Source organism: Aethalodelphis obliquidens, unplaced genomic scaffold (assembly GCF_003676395.1).
Source record: "Aethalodelphis obliquidens isolate GAN/ISIS:26980383/991018 unplaced genomic scaffold, ASM367639v1 scaffold1, whole genome shotgun sequence".
NCBI classification, from domain to species: Eukaryota; Metazoa; Chordata; class Mammalia; order Artiodactyla; family Delphinidae; genus Aethalodelphis; species Aethalodelphis obliquidens.
In genome coordinates this window covers 5,995,723-6,016,478 of record NW_020837945.1, presented here as the reverse complement: position 1 = coordinate 6,016,478, position 20,756 = coordinate 5,995,723, and the positions used below count along the sequence as shown (strand labels likewise).

Below are 20,756 nucleotides of genomic sequence, written 5' to 3'. Positions count from 1 at the left end.
GTGTGTGTGTGTGTGTGTGTGTGTGTGTGTGTGTGTGTGTATTTTGTTTGTTTGCTTTTTGGCTGTGCTGCGCAGCTTGTGGGATCCTAGCTCCCCGACCAGGGATCAAACCCAGGCCCTCGGCAGTGAGAGTGCAGAGTCCCAACCACTGGACCATCAGGGAACTTGCTTTTCTAAGTATATTGAGCAGATGTTACATACATAGTTAGAAAATAGTTTATGAGAAGAAATAACATTTCTGTGTGCTTGAATATCTTCTTCATTTTTTTTTAGGACTGATACCATTTCATCCTGTTTTTCCTTTCAGTGAAAGCACGGACAGCTCAGTTGGCCAAGATAAAATGGGTTATAAGTGTTGCTTTCTACATATTGCAAGTAAGTGTCCTATTCTGTCACCTGGGGTCATTGAAGTTGGTAACGGACTGTCCTCCAGAACCATGTGGCCCAGAATCCGGGCCTGGGAATTCTGGCTTTTCCACTTTCAGCTGCTGTGCTGTGTGGTCCTGCTAGCGTGTAACTCTGAACACTCTGTGAATTACTATGTTAGACTAAAATGAAGCCTTTGTTTCGCTTAGTCTCTTTTAGCCTTTGTCTTTTAGAGTTGTTAAATGTTGGGATGTTTTAGCAGATGCGCTTCTCTGGAGTTCTTTCATTTTGCCTTTGTTTCAGTGCAGTGTTGGGAGCCTGGGGGTGTATGGAGTGAGAGAGCTTATTTAGACGTTGTATTTTCTAAGGGGGTCAGTGACTGTAGATATTTAGGCATTGTATTTTCTAAGGTGGTCAGTGACTGTGGCCGTTGCTTGTCACCTGGTGTGCAGACATGTAGGTGACGTGTAGATGCCTGCTCTCAGGCAGGGAACACGTCATTCTCACGTCAGTCCAAGACCTTTGATTCCCAACGTTCTTACCTGGGGGATGTTTACTTGTTCTGTTTGTGGCTGCTTCCTTCAGCCGAGGGTGTGGAAGTGCCGCTCGCACACTTAGTGGCTGCTGTAAATGGTCTCCGAGTTTCAGTCCTATGTGTGATCTTTCCTGGGGGAAAAGATTTGCGCCCAGCCCCCCCAAAGCCCAGGTGGTTTGGGTTTGTTTGAGGACATTGATCCTGAGGCGTTGTCCCTTTGGTGCGAGAGCGGTTTCACAGGGAGAGGAGTTGAGCAAGCCGCGGTCTGAGGTCCGATCGCTCGAGTGGCACGTTCAAGGCCACGAAGGGGATGGAAGACAGCTGCCCGAGCGCTGCTGGGAAAGGAGGAGAGGGCAGGCAGTGCTTCTCGTCCCGCCACTTAACCTCGCAGAGGGCTCACCTCTGCACTTGGGTGTGTGGGTGAGAGCGGTAGCTAGTTTTTCAAGGATCTGAGAGGCGTGAGGTCACTTTTGTCACTGATGAGGTGTAGTTAGCGTAAGCTGGCTGCTTAGAGGAGGTGCTCAGTGAGGAAAGAACACTTACGCTGGGGGAGACCTTGGTTACTCTATCAGCTAATCTGGTAGTGTGTATGTGCTGGCTGTGAGGACTGGATGGGTAGGGTTTGAGGTCACCGATCTGGAGAGTTTCCTTGGTTTGTTTCCATGTTTCCTCGTCTTCCGTGGTGATCGGTTGTGTGCCTGGCGGGATGTTTCCACTCACCAGTCGTGTCTTTGCAGGCTGCCCTGATGGTCACACTCATCTGGACGTACTACTCTGTCCCTGTGGCCGTGGTGCCGAGTCGGTGGATAACTCCACTAGACCGCCTGGTAGCATTTCCCACTGGAGTGGCAGGTACGTGGGCGCTGGCAGACGCGGTGGGAGAGCGTGGCCAGGTTGACCTAGGGGCGTGTGGCGGGAGGTTCGGTCAGCTGAGCTCAGCCTGACGCCCACAGTGAGAGCTCTGCGTCTCCGCCTCACACAGGGCTTGCAGCAAAGGAGCTGACGTCTAGAGGACTTACGTGTCCAGTGTCACCGAAATGTGAAGTAGCAGGGCTACAGTTCAACCCAAGCCTGCCTCCGTGATCCAAGCCCAATACCTGGGGTCTGATACCCCGTTTATTGAAACATCACCTCTGGTTCCCAAATTCTGTGACTCCTTTTCAATTCACGCTATGCTTAGCCCCTCTGCAGCATTTCCTGCTATCGGCCATTCTTTGACTTCTGAAAGAATTTCTTTTGGGTGTTAAAATTAGTACATGTCATCGTAGAATGATTAGAAATATAAGAAAAAACTTTTAAAAAGACTCAGTAGCTGTGGAGAACCGCTCTTAACATTGCAGTATATTTTTTCCAGTTTTCTTTTCTATTTATTTTTGTATGGTTAAGGTTATCTGGCACATACAATTTTTTACCCCTCTTATTATGTAAGTCTTTTTCCACATCAATAAATTTCTTCAGAGTAGAGACGGACGTGCTGCTGGGTGTGCTGAGAGGGCAGCTTAATAAATTTCTTTATTAAGGAATTTTGAATAGCTGTTCTTGATTTGGATGTGTCATAATTTACTAATTTCCCTGTTAAAGGATATTTATTTAAGTCCCCAGTTTTTGCTGTAGAGATGACGCTGCAGTACACATCCTGGTCAGCCAGTCTTTGGTTGTGATTTGTGATCACGCTGGAGGTGAATTGCTAAGTCAAAGGGATGACCGTGTCAAAGATTTCCCATTTAGCCAGGCCCCTTCCTTCCCCTCCCCCTCCCTCTTCCCGGACCCAGCCAGGATTGTTGTAGCTGGTGGCTCTCAGTGTTTCTGAGCTGAGGAGCCAGAGGCCACCCTTCCGGGCATCTTGTGGCCTCTCTTCCTGTCTCTCAGCATCAGTGGGGCAAGAAAGGTGTGGGTAAACATTCCTTCGTGCTTGTAATGCTTTGGTGGGAAGGGAAAAACAGATCATCTGACAGGGTGGTCTTACAGTCTATTAATATCATAAATAATGATGCACATCCCTCTGGCAGGAAAGATAAATTCAAATCATTGTTTGTTGTTTTGAGTAGTTCCTGCTTAGTAAAGAAGGCAGCTCTGTGAATCAGTAGAAAGTCTGCGGGCTTCCCTGGTGGCGCAGTGGTTAAGAATCTGCCTGCCAATGCAGGGGACACGGGTTCGAGCCCTGGTCTGGGAGGATCCCACGTGCCACGGAGCAGCTAAGCCCGTGCGCCACAACTACTGAGCCTGCGCTCTAGAGCCTGAGAGCCACAACTACTGAGCCCACGCTCTAGAGCCTGAGAGCCACAACTACTGAAGCCCGCGTGCCACAACTACTGAAGCCCATGCGCACCTAGAGCCCGTGCTCCGCAACAAGAGAAGCCACCGCAGTGAGAAGCCCGCGCGCCGCAACAAAAGAGTAGCCCCCGCTCGCCACAACTAGAGAAAGCCTGCGTGCAGCAATGAAGACCCAGAGCAGCCCCCCCCCCCAAAAAAGTGATCAATTTGAACCCAGGAAACACAAACTTGGTGTTAGCCCAACACTACTCAAAAAGGACTGAAGTGCTCTATTTCCTAAAGTCAAAGGTAGCAGAGGCAGGAAATGTGGGCGGAACTCCTGGCATGCTCTCATGTTGAATTTCTTTATTTTTAGGTGGTGTTGGAATTACCTGTTGGATTTTAGTCTGTAACAAAGTTGTGGCCATTGTGCTTCACCCTTTCAGCTGAAAAAGAAGATGAATTTGGCTACAGCACTTTCAAAAACGAATTTTCACTTAGGAGATTACAAATCTGATTTATACTGTTTTATTGTTTTGTTTATTTTTGTTTGCTTGTTTTTTTAAAAAAGGAAACACAAGCCACAGGTTAGTTGTTGTTGTTGAACGTGTTTGTTCTTGGACTTCATGTTGAGATTCTTAGAAGAATCGCAGTTTTGTACATTTGTTGTGAGCCATGGAGGCCAGTCTCATGTGTACCAGCCAGCACGGCACCAGATTTGTGATAAGAAGTGTGTGACATTATGGGCTACATGTTGTTACTTGTGATTTGCACTCTCGGCATATTTTAAAGGTCACATTGCCAACTGGAAAGTCAAACTTTTCTAATAACTTAAGTACTTTAAAGACTTTGTGCTATTTTTAATCCAGATTAGAAAGTAACTTAATTTTAATACTACTACTAGAATTTGAAAATTTGTTTTTTAATCTCATGCAGTACTACCAGGAGAATAACACTAATTGACATTGCTTGTGCTTTTTCCTTCCTAAAATGTCATTTGTTGGGCAAGCCTTTGGATGGTGTTATCCACTTATTTGAAGCTGTTAACTTTTCATTACTGTGTTTTATAAATGTATTCATGAGCCCATAATGCATTGTTTTGTGTTTGAACAGTGTGTTTTATATTTAATGTATTTCGAATGAAGGGTATTTTTAAAGCATTTAATATTTATGCTCTGTAGAATGGAACAAACTTAAAAAACAAACTGGGAAGCCTGATTAAGTTAATTTCAACGGCTACATGTTTGCCCTGTCAAGTATAATTCTGCTCAGTATTTTTAAAAACACTTTTTTCTAATTACAAACTTGCAAGTGCTTGTGTGACTTCCTTCCTTACGGCCACTTACTTGCTACGACCGATCGGTGGCAGAGGGCCTGAAACGATCACTAAGTGGGCCACGGCCCTGTGAAGCGAACTTCTAGCACGAGTGTTTAAAAGATCACTTTTGTATCCTTGTGTTCCCTGACAGTGTGATAGTAAGTTCGTTATTATTTCTGGTAATCGAGCTGTGTAGAGACGGAGCACTGTGCTGCTTTAGTTGATGGTCACAGAGTGGGTTTTGGGTTCCCCTCATCACTCAGACTCACCCGGCCCCAGGCTGTTGCAGCTCTGGGAGAGGATGTAGAACTGGGAATACGGCTGTATTTACAGCAAACACCAGTGTCCAGCGTCCAGTCACCTCACAGGTACGTTTTAGCCACAGAGCATGAGCAGATGACCTGCCGAGGACATGATAGCAGCAGAAAGAAGCTTCGGGGTCTTGGGCCCCTTCGAGGCCACAGGCCCTACGTGATTCGTGAACTGTGGCGTGAATGGCAGGTCACACAGTCAACAGTCGGGTGGCCAGGTACGTGCACTGTGGACCATCCTGGGATCACTAATTGGTGAAAGTCTCCCTGACAAGACCCGTATTTATCTCCCAAGGATATGTTCTTGCAATTAATACTGCAAGATTTTTGACAGGTTTTACTGAGGCTAGAGGAAAAAATTTATAATTCACAGCTGTTCACTCTTTCCACATACATTAATAGTTTGTGAAGATGAAATAAGGGAAATTTAAATGTCCATCACATTTCACATTCTTGTGGTTTTTGAAAAATGGTGTGTGTTTTTAAAGTTTTTATTATTTATTTATTTTTGGCTGTGCAGTGGCTTGTGGGGGATCTTAGGTCCCTGACCAGGGATCAAACCTGTGCCCTCTGCAGTGGGAAATCCCTGGTGTTTGTTTTTAAATAGGTAGTAAACGTGGCACTGAATTCAAAAGATACAGAAAGGGATGTGATGAAAGTACATCTTCTGACCTTCTACTGTCGTGTCACCCATTTTTCCACTATTACTAGTTTCTTTATGATTCTTCCCATGGTATTCCATACATTTATGAATATCGATGTACGTGCTTTTAAAATAGCTTTTAAAAAGTAATACCTAGGGCTTCCCTGGTGGCGCAGTGGTTGAGAGTCCGCCTGCTGCGGAGCGGCTGGGCCCGTGAGCCATGGCCGCAGAGCCTGTGCATCTGGAGCCTGTGCTCTGCAACGGGAGAGGCCACAGCAGTAAGAGGCCCGTGTACCAAAAAAAAAAAAAAAAGTAATACCTAAAAAACACCCCCACAAAAACTGTTTGCTTTTTTTTTTTTTAAATCCTACCTGGAAAGTACAGAAAAGGAGTGAGGAAGCAAAGTCTCCTGTGATTCCACAGAAGTGGGACGACTGGTGTTAACATTTGTGCTTTTCGCTCTTTTCTAAAATTTTATGGATAGCTGTAGGTTTTGTGTTTCTATTTAAAATTACTGGGTATAGTTTATAGTTTCATGTGAGAATAGACATCTGTTTGATTTAAAATACATCTAAAGTGGGCTTCCCTGGTAGTGCAGTGGTTGAGAATCTGCCTGCCAATGCAGGGGACACGGATCCGGGCCCTGGTCTGGAAGGATCCCACATGCCGCGGAGCAACTAAGCCTGTGCGCCACACCTACTGAGCCTGCACTCTAGAGCCCGCGAGCCACAACTACGGAGCCCACGCGCCTAGAGTCCGTGCTCCGCAACAAGAGAAGCCACCGCAATGAGAAGCCCGCGCACCACAACAAAGAGTAGCCCCCGCTCACCGCAACTAGAGAAAGCCCGCGCGCAGCAACGAAGACCCAATGCAGCCAAAAATAAAATAAAATAAATAAATATATATAAAAAAAATACATCTAAAGCTCTCATCACGCCAATTTTGTTTGCTTTATATTTATGGTGAGTCAAGCAGGGAAATCTTTATGTACAAACCCACAGTCATTTTTGTATGGGGTTAATACAGTTCTTCTGTTGCCAGTGCAAGTGGGTGGAAAGCTAGCTCAACTAGTTTCCTCTTCCCTGACCTGGCCAGACTTTGTGGCCTCCCATGGTTTTTCTTACACATACATAGCTCTGTGTGTGTGGGGGGGCTGTGTGTGTGTGTGTGTGTGTGTGTGCGCGCGCGCGCATGTGTGTGGTGCGCACACCGGCCCCTCCTGTCCAATCTATATTTTATTGGACCTTTAAGCCTTCTCTGACCGCTTTAGATAATAGTGATTTCTTTTTTCTTCCCTTCCTCGTCAGAACATCTTAAGTAATATCAATATGACTGCTCTGTCAACTAATTTTGTATTGACTTGTGGTGTCTATTGTTGTGTGTTTTTATTTCTAATGTTTTAGATACTTTTGTGATAAAGGGTTTTCTGTCGATGCCGCAAGTGCCTTTACGGCCAGAGACTGTTCCTTAGACTTTTTTATACCCCTTCCAGCGTGTTAAGTCAGTACCCAGGGATATTTAACTTGAAAAAAAACACACATAATGGTTTTCCACTAGGGCCACGTATACCTTTTACAGGGAGTACATTTTCATAGTTGGGGGGTTACCAGTTAACAGGGAAATTTTCTAGGGTGCTGTTTTCTTACCGGTCCTTCATGACAGAGCCTTTTGGTGGTGTCACAAGATTTAAAGCTCTTTGTGTAGTTGGTTTGCACACCATGTGGATCGCAGGGCAGACGGTTCATTTTCTCTCTGGGTTCGCTATTGTTTGTGTGGGTCACCTTTTCTGCCTGCATGTTTGGAATGTAAAGTGTATGCATCCCTCTTTCAACACTCAGAATACTGACTCTTGCCACTGAGTTCAATCTTTTTTTTTTTTTAATTTTTAAACGTGTCACTATTTAAAAAATTTTTTAATAAATTTATTTTATTTATTTATTTTTGGCTGCATTGGGTTTTCATTACTGTTTTAGGTCTTTGTTGCTGCGGCGAGCGCGGGCTACTCTTGGTTGCAGTGCATGGGATTCTTATTGCGGTGGCTTCTCTTGTTGCGGAGCACGGGCTTCAGTAGTTGCAGCACCGGGCTCAGTAGTTGTGGCTCATGGGCTCTGGAGCACAGCCTCAGTAGCTGTGGCCCATGGGCTTAGTTGCTCCGCGGCACGTGGGATCTTCCGGACCAGGGATCGAACCTGTGTCCCCTGCATTGGCAGGCGGATTCTTAACCACTGTGCCACCAGGGAAGTCCCACATCTCTTGTTTTGAAGCTATTATAAATGGGATTGTTTTAAAATTTAATTTCAGATTGTTACAAGTGTACAGAAATTGATTTTTGTACATTGATCTTGTTTTATGTAACCTTCAGAACTCATTTAGCAATTCAACAGTTTTTTAGTGGATTCCGTAGGATTTTCCATGTAAAAATCATGTAATCTGTGAATATAGGTAGTTTTACTTCTTCCTTTCCGATTAATGCCTTTTATTTCTTTTTTGTCTAATTGCTCTGGCTGGGATGTTTGGTATGATGCTGTAGAAATGATGAGTGTGGAATTACTGCCTTTTTCCTTATGTGGTTTGGTATCAAGGTTCTGCAAGCCTCATAAGAATGGGTTGGAGAGTGTTCCTCCTTCTATATTCTGGACTAGATTGCTTAAGATCTGAATTATTTATTCTTTGAATATATCATGAACTTGCTCGTAAAAACTTGCTTGGGTTTTCTCTTATTTTTATTGGAAGATTTTAAACTACTGATTTCAGTGTCTTAATAATGATTCTGGGGTTATTCAGTTTTATATTTCTTCTTGAGTCATATTAGGCATGTTAGGGTAGGGATTTATCCATTTCTTTTCAACTTTCAAATATATTTGGATAGAATTTTTGTAAATACTCTGTTGGTGGTGGAAAATACAAGTTTTAAAGTTTTGGGGTATGGCTTCTGTATATGTCCATTAGGTCAGACTTACCAGTTGTCTTATTCAAATCTTTATCTTTACTGCTGTTCTTTTATTTCCTGAGCCATCCATTACTGAGAAAGGTATATAAAAGTCTGCCGTTATGATGCAGACTTGTAGTTCTGTCAATTTTGCTTTATGTTTTTAAGTTATTGTTAAATGTATGCATGTTTAGAACTCATACAGCTTCCTGGTGGATTGAACTCTTTGTTGTGTTATAGTAACCTGTGTTATCTGTAGCAATAATTTTTGCCTTCAGGTCTTTTTTTTTTTTTTTTACACCAACTTTCATTTGGATGGTATTTGCCTGGCAGACCTTTTCTCACCCTTTGACTTTCTGTATCTCAGTGGCTTAGATATGTGTATAAAAAGCACATGGCTGTATTTTAAAAATCCAATCTATATTGTCTTTTAATTAGAACATATAGCCCATTTACACTTATTGAAATTACTGATATATTTGGTTTATGTCATATTATTTTGTACTTTTATTTTTGTTTGTATTCGTTCCACTTTCCTGTTTTCTTTTTCCTCCTTATTTGTTGTTTTAGGAGAACCTACAGTTCTTTCCTCCTCCTGCGTTTCTCCTCTGTCCCCTTTACAACACACACAGAATACTTAACTCCTGACACTTCTGATCACCAAATGCGTGTGGGTTTTACCCCATAACAAGCAGTTCTCTGGGACACCAGCTGGGTGTCCAACAGTTTAACTCAGTTCTGATACTCTTTTACCTGGAGATGGCATCAGATCCCACAGGTTGAGGGCTCAGTCCCACAAGACTGCCCTCCTCCCCCTTCCCCTGCCCCCCCACTTCAGATGCCAGCCCCAAGTCCAGGTTGTCACCTGTGCTTCTGAACGACCAGCTAGAACTCAGAGGTTCCCATGACCCCCTCCTCAGCTTCGATTAATTTGCTAGAGCAGCTCACAGAACTCAGGAAAACCATTTACTTACTGTTTACCAGTTCATGATAAAGGATGGGATAAAGGACACAGATGCACATCCAGAGGAAGAGAAGCACAGGGCAAGGTATGTGGGGAGGGGCGGGAGATTCCGTGCCCTCTGGGCACACCGGTCTCCCCAGATCTTCATGGGGTCACCAACCCGGAAGCTCCCCAACCCTGTACTTTTGGGATTTTATGGAGGCTGCATTACGTAGGCATGTTCGATCATTAACTCCATTTTCAGCCTCTCCCCCTCTCTAGACAGTGGGGTGCGGAGCTACAGTCTAAGCTTCTAACCAAGACCAGCCCCCATCCAGGAGCCATTCAGGAGCCCGCCAAGAGTCGCGTTCTTAGGACAAAAGACACTCCTATCACCCAGGAAATGACAAGGGTTTTAGGAGCTCCGTGTCAGGAACTGGGGTCAAGGATGAAATACTAGAACCAAAGATGCACCTGGTGGTCTCATCACTCAGTTACCAGGTTTCAGGAGCCCTGTGCCGAGAACTGGGGGCAGAGACCAATACATACACTCTGTTATCTCACAATTACCTTTTGTTTTTCACGTCCCTCTCGCCCATACGTGTTGAAGTTATTTGACTTTTGCTATAGTGCTTATACTAGAAAATTTATCAGTGCTTAAAGTTAATATTCTTCTCTCCTCATCAGCAGTGTAAGACTCACGACAGTTTAGCTCCAGTCTTTCCCTCCCGACGTATTTGCTACTCTTGTCATAAACCTATGTGATAGATACCTGATACTCTGGCTATATCTTACTTTTTTGTAACGCCACGAGTTGTATAAAATGGTAGTGTTCTCTTAGAATTACCAGTCTCTTGCATACGAGACCTTTTATCTCAAATCACTTTCCTCCTGCTTGAAGTTTATCTGTTAGAACAGGGTTAACAAACCACTATTTGCAAAATCAGGGAGCAGCTGGACTTGGCCTATAGGCTCGAGTGTGTTGATTTTATTGGAACTCAGCCATATCCTGAGGTGTCCGGGCTTACTGAAATTATTCCTTTGATATGCATCTTTCCTGTCTAGGGCCTGTGTCCTGTTTTTCTCCATCATGAATCCCCTCAGCAGTCAGGGGCAGCTGCAGTGGCTGATGGTTTTCTGGCCACAGCATCCTTCGTTTAGTGAAATGGCAGGCGGCATTCTCTGTCCACAGTAATAACGCTGATATGTGAAGTTTTCGTAGATCTGACCCAGATATCTGTTGTTCCTGTTGGTTCTCATAGCACCTTGTTTTCTTGTGTCTTTCTCTGACCTCTCTAGGGGAATTTCTTGAGGCCTGGATTAAAGGTAGTTTCTTCCAGAGAGGGTTTGCATCTCCACTGCCCTGGGGGTACTACCAGCCTAAATCGCTTTAAACTTTAAATTACAGAGACCGGGTAACCCAATTTCAGGCTCTCCAATAGGATGAGGGCTGATTAATGTCAACAGAGTTTAAGTTTGGTAGCTCACTCAGGTTGGATGTCCCAGTTTGTGAGAGGGACCTCTTCCTAGGCCCCTACTTAGGCTGGTTTTGTCCCCTGGGTTTTGTCCTGGAGGCTTTTTGGGTGCTCAGCAAATGCCCTGTGAACTAAAAATGTCTCCTGCCGTATCAGTAAACAAAGAATGTTGCAGCCATCATAATACAGCCTCCCTGAAGGTGAGCCCTGAGGGAACTCAGGATGGAAACAGGATGCCCGCCATCAAGCTGTCAGCCACGGCAGCTACACACCCACCCCACCCCCACCCCCACCCCCAAGGGTGCACCCTGAGGAGACTCAGGATGGGAAAACACAGGCTCCTGGCCCCAGACAGAACAGGTGCACATCAAAGGAATGATTTCAGTGAGCCCAGACTTGCATCTTCCCATATACAGAAAAGCACTAAATTCCTTAACTTGAGATGTCTGGTTTTCTTTAATAGTAATCTTTTGATGTTCCTATTACCTGGTCTTTGCTGCAAAAACTCCTGTATATCCTGGCCCCCGCTTTGCCTCTTCAGAGCAGTCCCTCAGAGCCATCTGAGATGCTGTTGTCCTGGGCTTAGGTCTTCAATTTTGTCCGCCGAATAAAACACAACTCTCAATTTTTAGTTTGTTCATTTTTTTTTTTTTTTCAGTTGACAGCCCATTAGGTGAGCTGACTTCAGAGCTCTGTTTACCTGCCTCCCTGATGCCCACCACTTTCCTGAGTGTTTACCAGCTGAACAACTGATTAAAAAACATGTTTGTATAGTTAATATGGCATTTTTAGCTTTTTTACAGCAGGAGTGCCAGAGTACCTTCTCTACCAGACTACAGGAAATGGATCTCTTGTTTTTATTTTGAAACCTTTTTTCCTCCTGATTACAAGGTCATGTTCATTATAGAAAATCATAGTAAAAAAAAAATTACCAAGAATAAATTTAAAAATTGGCCACAATCTCATTCCTCAGATATAAAAAGTGAACATTTTAATTTATTACCCCGCAACTTCCTATGCATATAATTTTTTAAACAAGATGACCAGAAGGTAACAGGCTTAGATTATATTTCAATAGTTATTCTGTACAAAAGCACTTCTAATTTTTTATTTTAAGTTTTAATGTTTTTTGGCCGTGCCCCTCACGGCTTGTGGGATCTTAGTTCCCTGACCAGGGATTGAACCCCGGGCCTTCTGTCAGTGATAAGTGTGGAGTCATAACCACTATACTGCCAGGGAATTCCCCAGAAGCACTTTTAGACTGCGCTGATTTAATGTTATCATTTGTGCTTTTGTTGTGAGTAGGCATAAGAAAAGACCCCTTGAAAAATCCTCCATCTGCTATAAAGCAGGAGTAGGCATTGCAATATTATAATATTACTCTGTACACCATTTCTAAATCCTTTTAGTACATTTCTCTAGAATTTTGAGCTTGGTAGTTGTGTCATTTCATGTGTATTTGTGTATCTCCCCATGTTACGCCTCTGAGAATTCTAACTCTCCTCCCTCCCTCTCTCCCCTTCTTTCCTTCTCTCTCTTTTTTTTTTTCCACTGTGATTTTCATAAAGATCAAAGCTTATGCCAATTGTAGTATTTATCTCATCTTTGGTTTTAAATACAGTTTTTTTCCCACCATGACTTTCATTCCCTTTTGAAAGTTTACTATTCTCAATTTTCAAAAGTGTGTTGATATTAATGAAATAAAATTCACATTTTATGGCAAGACTTTAAACATAAAAATTTTCTCTGCCCATTTGGGCCTTCTCTCTCCACTTTAGTATGCGTTGTGCATCTGCATTAACCAGACCTCCTTGGGAGATAACATTCCTTCTTAATCTTAGGAAGGGTCACAACTGTTTAGGAGATAACCTTCCTTCTTAGTCTTATAAGGGGTCATGATGATGCACACTACTCGCTTCATACTGTAGATCTGGGTTGTGTAAACTGTCAATAATACATCACTTGATATATAGCCCTCTGCCTCAAAAACTTATATAACCGCACTTTGACTTCTAACGGGTGGAACAGTTCTCAGAACTTCCTGAAGGACTGCCAGGTTATAACCCTTAGGTTGGCTTGAATAAAATTTTCCATTTCTTTCTTAGATCAACTATTGATTAATTTTTTTCATTGCCAGTATTACACACCAACCCATAAACATGTTTGGAAATAGTATGGTCTACATTGCAAATAGGTTGCCCTTATAAATAAATGAAAGTAAGTTAATTGATTAACATTGGGAGTACAGCCTCCTTTGTATAGTCCTAATATAAAATAATCTAAGTATAATGAATATATTCATTAGGACTGAGCAGCTAACTTGCATGGACCCTGATTATACCAATGTGCTCTTTTTAAAGAGCAAGATTAACAGAAAAAGGGTTAGGGTACAGGGTATGCAACAGATAAAAAATACTGAATCTTGGGTGTATATGAGGAAAGTGTCACCCACAAGGGCAGGATATTAGATGCCCAGTTTAGCTGAATAAGAGAATGCTCAAAAGTAATTTTCATAAAACCAAGTTTGGTAATTGCTGTGCTTTTTTTTTTTTTTTTAAATAGAGGCTTCTTATATTGTTTCCTTTCAGAGCTGCTTCCGTGTTTTTAAGCTACAATGTAATTTGATTCCTGATAAGGTTCTTACATGCATGACATGTGTATGTCTTAGGTTGACTACCTTACACTTAACTAGCTATGGAATCCCATAGTATATTGAAGCCATGTAGTAAATCAGTCTTCCAAAAGATAATGGACATGTGTCAGTTGTAGAAGAAAAAAGATGTAATTTTGTGTTTGTTGTCATTGGCTAATATACAATGAACTTCTAAAAATTAGATTAGCAATAAAACAAAGCCTTAATTATTCAAAGTCAATTTAAGTACTGGAAACACACACACACACACATATTAAAACTACGAGATTAAAGGCACATAAGACCAGAATATCAAACCAGAGTGGATTAGGATATTGGAATATATTTAAATAATTATTTTTCTTTTTCCTTCTGTAGGTGAAGATGACTTAATAGAACTTACCACAGTTACTTTAGAGTCTCCGAAAGCATTGCTGGCAGAGGCCTGACTAGCGGGTAGATGGTGCATCTTCTTACTCTGCAAAGTCTCCTCAGGCCCCTTCATGACAGCAGTGCTTGTTTGGTTCTGTTTTAAGACACAGCCTGATCCAAAGAGTTCTTCCATTAGACTGCTTTTCTTCTCTCTGAAAGCTGTGTCATTTGCTTTTGTTCTGGAAGATGTACCAAAAGAGGGTTCATAGGTGACAGTAGGGTGCTCCAGCCTCACTTCTCCCCTGTGGCTGTGGTGCTTGCCTGTGCTATGAGTGCACCTCGTGCTGCCTGCATTGGCCAGCCCGCTGGAGGCAGGAAGCCCATGATGCAAGTTTTCGATCGCTTCTGTGAATGAATAATGCTTTCTTTGTCTGAAGGGTATTTTGATATTTGGAGCAGGATTTTTATCTGGCATTTCACCCATTTCACTTATTTCTGGACTTCTTTTAGACTTTTCATTTACTGTATCGTCTTCCTGACCACTTTCCCCTTCGGGATGGATTACTTGAATTCTTTCTGGTGGTAGTTCCTGTTCTTCTTTTACTAAAGTGGTTTTCTTTTCTTGATCTTCTGTTCTCTCTCTCTGTTGTCCAATATTCTCTAGAGATGGCTGTGCTTCTATATGTTCCTCTTCCTTTGATAAATCTGTAGTAGAAAAATAGTTAATTTACTGACGTTTAAAATGAATGGATTTCTATTTCAAGATGGCATGTTGAACACAGTTATTTACACCTACTGACAAGCACGTTACAATGACAAAAAGGAAAGCAAATACAGGGAAAGGTGGTATTAACAAGCTTGAAATGTTATACTTTCCTAGAACATACCAGATAAATGAGAATTATGAAACCAAAAGAAAATGATATTCATAAACTTTGCCAATATGTTATTAATAGGTGTTCAACACCACCAGCTAGAAGTAGTGCCCGTTAAAACAAGAGAATATTTTTTACTCATCCAATTGGCAGATAATTTCCAGAGTTGGCCAGAATATGGGGACATTGGAACTTTGGTTCCCCATTGGTGGCTTTGTAAGCTGGTGTGCAGTTTGGATGGCAGGTTGGTAGTATCTATCAAAACTTTAAGGGAACATGCTCTTAGACCCAACAACTTCACTCGTAGAACCAAACCCTACAAAGATACACAAAGATGCGTCTAAGGATGTTCACTGCAGCCTGTTTGTGTTTTTTTTTCCCGCAATAAATTTATTTATTTAATTTTTGACTGCATTGGGTCTTTGTTGCTGTGCATGGGCTTTCTCTAGTTGTGGCGAGCGTGGGCTACTCTTTGTTGGGGTGCGCGGGCTTCTCACTGCGGTGGCTTTTCTTGTTGTGGAGCATGGGTTCTAGGCATGCGGGCTTCAGTAGTTGCAGCACACAGGCTCAGTAGTTGTGGCTCGCAGGCTCAGTAGTGGTGGCACACCGGCTTAGTTGCTCCACAGCATGTGGGATCTTCCTGGACCAGGGCTCAAACCCGTGTCCCCCGCATTGGCAGGCAGATTCTTAACCACTGCACCACCAGGGAAGTCCTGTAGCCTGGTTTAGTAAGAGTGAAACATCCTGAACATCTGTTCAAGGATTCCTGGTTAAAAGAATTAGAGCGCGTGGGATTGTGGAAAATGAGTTACTGAATGAGGAGGTGAGCATGCACTGCCAGGAGGAGATGATCGCAGAATACTGTTGTATGGAAAGATGTCCCTTCCTCTGCAGATCCTTCCCCAGGCACCGAGGAAGCCCTGTGTGCAGCTCTCCCCTCCTCAGAGGACCAGACCCTCGCGGGTTCTGAGCAAACAGCATCGCTAACGGCGAACAGCTCAGTGAGGCCATCGTTTGTGAGGGAGGATGGGGACAATATCGGGTGTGCAAAGAGTTGGAACATTTCCTCATGTGACTACATTCTGGAATAAAATTATTCACTTATACTCTAGGAGAATGAAAATAATAACTAGCAGGAGAAAGAAGTATGTTTCAAGAATGGTGTACTCCAATATAAAATAAAAAGTTAAAAAAAAGTAGATTTAAAAAAAAAGAATTAATGCTGAGCCTGGAAGCCAGTCAAACGTACAATTAACTCTAAATAGCTGTTAATATTATGCCCTATGATACCTGATGAGAATGTTAACATTTGAGAACATGGGGAAAGTACTTATTTTCCACGATCTCCCCAGCCCCGCCTGGCCTCCCCGCTGCCGCCCAGTAGCGGGTCTGGTCCCTCCTCCGCACCAGCTCCTTCCCGGCTCCACGGTCCTCATCGTGGCCGAAGCGCCCTGCCCACCGCCCCCTCCGACACACCACCTCCTACTTCCTCGCCCCCTGTGCGACCCCTCCTCTGGGCCCAGCGTCCGTGGGACCATCTCTTCTCGGGGTTCCACGTGGATCACTTCCTTCTAGTCTCCTGAGCTGCCGTCAGCTCACCCTCAGCCCCTTCCCTGTCCCCTTCTCGGTGGGGACCTTCTTTCCAGCACCCACCGCCCTCTCGCAGCCCCACAGGTCTTCTCCAAGGGCACAGGCTCCGAGGGCAGGGCATCTTGTCCCCAGGGCCCGGAGCAGTGCCTGACACAGCATATGCGCAGAAAATATTTGTCAAGTGAATGAGGAAACTTTCTAGGACAGTAAGAATTACCAAAATGGGGCTTCCCTGGTGGCGCAGTGGTTAAGAATCCACCTGCCAATGCAGGGGACACGGGTTCGAGCCCTGGTCCGGGAAGATCCCACATGCCGCGGAGCAACTAAGCCCGTGCGCCACAACTACTGAGCCCGCGCACCTAGAGCCCATGAGCCACAACTACTGAAGCCGGTGCACCGAGAGCCGGTGCTCTGCCACGGCAATGAGAAGCCTGCGCACCACAACAATGAGTAGCCCCCACCCGCCGCAACTAGAGAAAGCCCGCGTGCAGCAATGAAGACCCAATGCAGCCAAAAATAAATAAGTTTATTTAAAAAAAAATTACGAAAATGGACTAAAATATAGGTGGAAAACGTAAACTGACCAGTGACCACAGAAGGAACCGCATGGGAGCCAGTGGCTTTCCAGGGGTTCTGCCCACCCTCGGTGTTATTTAAACCTCGTTCTAAAGCCAGTCTGGCCTCACTGCTAAGAGGTGGCCCCTCCCGGCACGGCCCTGGGCCCCTCGGGGGCTGTTCCCGCGGCTGCTCTTTCCAGGGAGGTTGTGCTTGCCCAGCCCGGTGGGGTGTCGCCCAGATGTCCCTTTAGCAATAACTTAACATGGAAACAATGGGGCAGTGTCATCAACGTTCTGAGGGAAGATGATCTCCAGCCTAGAATTTTCTTTCCAGTCAATTATTAATCAAGTCTAAGTAGAAACATGACATCTCCAGAGGAAATGCACACAGATTTGCCTTCCACGCAAGTGTTCTCAAGAAGCCAGTAGAGGTTGTACTCGTAGGACATGATGGCGTTTACCAGGAAAGGGAAGGACACAGGGTAGGAAAGAGATCTGGTGGCGAAGGGGTGACAGGAACCAGCAGGAAGGGTGAAGGGAGGCCCCAGGACCGCAGAGGGCACCAAGGCAAGGGCTTAAGCATTACGGGCTTGCACCACCAAGCCCCTGCCCTGCTAACCCCCCAGCCTCCAGTGTCCTTGGTCTGACCTGACCACGCGGGGCCTGGCCAAGCTGTCGCCCTCACTATGGTGCCTGCAGCCTGGGTGGGCTGAGGACCCTCATTTCACCACACAGAGCCCTCTGCTCTCTCTCGGGGGTCCAGCACACGGGGCCTCTCCCCACACCCCATGTGCAGAGCAGCCCTGCCGCTGCCTGTCTCCGATGGGTCCCCAGCTCCCAGGACCCGGCATGACGTTGGCCCTGGCTGGGCCCCAGTGCCTTCAGGGAAGCTGCGGCCAGCCTGCCTGCTGTGGAATCTTCTTTAGGGGCAGTGCTGCCCTTTACTCAGCTGGGTTTGAGATTGAGACTCAGTTTTTTAAAACTGAACATGTTGTCTAAGAATACACATGGGATCGGGAGTTGTGCGGAAAAGCTGGCATAAAATGGAAGATCGTGGTTGTTTGTGGTGGGCGGCGGGAGGGTTATGGTTATGAAGGGCCCGCAGGGTGTCCCAAGGGACAGTAATGTTCCACGTCTTAAGCAGGTAGTGGAGTTCGTTTTATAACAGTTCTTTAAATTGAATATATCTGTTTTATATATACTTTTATACACACACTGAGTAATTCACAAGTTAAAAAAAATAAAGTAAGAGTAAAGGAGAGGGGCTTCCCTGGTGGCGCAGTGGTTAGGAATCTGCCTGCCAACGCAGGGGACACGGGTTCGAGCCCTGGTCCAGGAAGATCCCACATGCCGTGGAGCAACTAAGCCCACAAGCCACAACTACTGAAGCCCCTGCGCCTAGACCCCGTGCTCCGCAACAAGAGACGCCACTGCTATGAGAAGACAGCGCACTGCAACGAAGAGTAACCCGCTTGCCGCAGCTAGAGAAAAGCCCGCATGCAGCAATGAAGACCCAACACAGCCAAAAAAAAAAGTAAAGGAGACTTTTGAAAGTTGTTAAAATTACCTTCATATTTTCTCTTGGAATCCTCTTGGTTTGGTAGTTTACTGATACAGTGAGAACTTGCATGGATTATTTCAATCGATTTTTCTTTATGACCAATGTTTCCTCTTGTCTTTTTACCCTATAATTTAGAAAAGTGGCAAAAACATATTTTTGGCAGTAGAGGTAATTTTAAATTGTGTTTTATTTAATGAATACAAATACTTTTTGTATAGAACAAGTGATTAAAGCTTATTTTTGTAAAGATATGTTTAATTAGACACTGCAAGAATTCAAATTTGCTGTACCTTAGTTGTCAAAGATGGAACATCTTCCGATATTTGGGTTTCCTGGTGTCGCATACTTGTAAGTGAAACACTTTTCCTTTCTGCTTGTACTGACTTGGTTGAAGAAACTACAGAACAGGTGTATTATATGTAAGAAACATATTTTACATTTGGAAGCAATACTGACTTTAAATGTAAAATAACAACTGAAGTTTGTAATGTAATTATAAAACAAAGTATAGTAGATGTTTTCTAAAGATTTTCAGTAAATGTATAACATTTGCCAGTTTCACTTTTTGCCCTAGCATCTCGCCTGTTTTGTCTTATTTTGGGCCCCAGAGGTTATGGCGATCACAGTGGTAAAGTACCAAAGAAGCAGGTGTTAGGATGGGTCGGCATTGCCATTGGAGGACACGGCTGTCCCTGCTGGCAGAAGGGATTCAGAACCGTAGCTGTGCAGAGAGGGTGCGCCATCGTGTCTCCTGTGTCAGAGCTCTTGGTTGTCGATGGTTGGATTGCCCACACTAAAGTGCACGAACGCTAAACCTAGTAGTCACTTTCCTTGAAGTGTTATCCCATTTAAATGACCCCACCTTTGATTTTATCATCTGCTCTGCCGGCTGTTGTTCTGGATTACAAACCAAAAGCAAACAAAGGCAGGCAAGGAAATCTGAGGTTGTTGCCTTGAAAAGTAAACATAGTTACTTGTAGCAAAATGAGAGGCAAGTGTTCCTATTGTGCCTCTTCTGAGCAGAATCTTACGCTGGGAGACCTTGAGGGGGAGGGAATAAGTACATCCTGTCTTGAAGGAAAAGATACTACTCAGCAATAAAAAGGTACAAACTAGTGATAGTAGCACAGCACAGATGCGTCTCAAAAACATGCTGGCCAAGAGAAGCCAGACAGCAAAGAGGACCTGCTGTACAATCCCACTCATGAAATTCTACAACAGGCAAACTGAGCTATTGTGACCGAGGAAATCCGAGGTTGTCTTGGGCTGGGGCTGGGGGACCCCTGACTGCCAGGGGCATGAGGGGGCACCTCCTGAGGAGATGGGTGGGTGTTCTAAATCTTGAGGGAGGTGGTGGTTACATGGGTATAAGCACTTGTCAAAACCCATGGAATTGCACGCTTAAGACGGGTGCATCGTATTGGGGTAAACTGTACCTAAATGAAGTTAACCTTAAGAATCCACACAGTGGCTAACAGATCTACCTAGAAAGTCCAGTATTTGGCAGACGTTTTGCATCACGTTGAAAGTTACCGTCTCATTCACCCGAGTAAGGACATAAAAGACTGAGTGGAGGATGGGAACACGGGAAAGGCTCTCTAGTCTCTTCTAGCTGTTTCAACCATGTCACAGTTTTGTTATTCTAGAATCACAAAATGTGTCTCAATGCTTAACAAAACGAGTTTTTAAAATGTCTGTTATCTTGGTGATATAAGTGAGAAAATCTGACTAGATACTTCAAAATAGATTTCGAGCAAAAATAATTAAAACATACTTTACCTTTTGGATAATCTTCTTTGTCACGTAAATTTCTAAGTATCTGGTTAGTATAGATGTTTCTAATTTCCAGCTCTCGACCCTTCTCCTAAAGAGAACCACAATACCAATATTTCTATAATTGTTTGCTTTTATCAACCTTGATTTCTTGTAAAAAAAACAATTTAAAGTGAGCTCAGTGTTCTTTGGATAAAATCTATAGGTTCCAGCAGAAACAGAAATGGGCCATATCATTATATATCATTCCCGACATCAAAAAGCACTAGCTTTAAAAAAAAAAACAAAAACAAAAACACTAGCTTTTTAGCAGAGTAACAAACCATTGTGAGTGGACAATATATATTTTTTAAATTAATTAATTAATTAATTTTTGGCTGCATTGGGTCTTCGTTGCTGCGCACGGGCTTTCTCTAGTTGCAGCGAGCGGAGGCTACTCTTTGTTGTGGTGCGCGGGCTTCTCACCGCGGTGGCTTCTCTTGTTGCGGAGTGTGGGCTCTAGGCACGTGGGCTTCAGTAGTTGTGGCTCGCGGGCTCTAGAGCGCAGGCTCAGTAGTTGTGGCACACGGGCTTAGCTGCTCTGCGGCATGTGGGATCTTCCCGAACCAGGGCTCGAACCCATG

At 44.1% G+C, this 20,756-nt stretch overlaps 2 protein-coding genes across 7 annotated transcripts in view; one reads left to right on the top strand and one right to left on the bottom strand.

Annotated features, from left to right (window-relative positions):
- The window catches only part of GET1 (guided entry of tail-anchored proteins factor 1), a 15,064-nt gene extending 10,596 nt beyond the window's left edge, over positions 1-4,468 (top strand). Inside the window, exons 3-5 of one of the 5 annotated variants that reach the window (XM_027094704.1) lie at positions 274-375; positions 1,639-1,753; positions 3,531-4,468. In XM_027094704.1, the coding sequence (XP_026950505.1) occupies positions 274-375; positions 1,639-1,753; positions 3,531-3,567 (254 nt within the window). In that variant the 3' untranslated portion in view covers positions 3,568-4,468. Of the gene's footprint in view, positions 1-273; positions 376-1,638; positions 1,754-1,883; positions 2,425-3,530 lie in introns of those variants that run through there. The other 4 variants (XM_027094619.1, XM_027094781.1, XM_027094538.1 and 1 more) reach the window with 4 other exon arrangements.
- A 9,262-nt stretch (positions 4,469-13,730) lies between these two features.
- The window catches only part of LCA5L (lebercilin LCA5 like), a 37,325-nt gene continuing 30,299 nt past the window's right edge, over positions 13,731-20,756 (bottom strand). For both annotated transcript variants that reach the window (XM_027094216.1, XM_027094143.1), the window contains exons 5-8: positions 20,140-20,224; positions 18,651-18,757; positions 18,367-18,484; positions 13,731-14,482 (exon numbers count right to left, since the gene is read on the bottom strand). In XM_027094216.1, the coding sequence (XP_026950017.1) occupies positions 13,752-14,482; positions 18,367-18,484; positions 18,651-18,757; positions 20,140-20,224 (1,041 nt within the window). In that variant the 3' untranslated portion in view covers positions 13,731-13,751. The remainder of the gene's footprint in view (positions 14,483-18,366; positions 18,485-18,650; positions 18,758-20,139; positions 20,225-20,756) is intronic.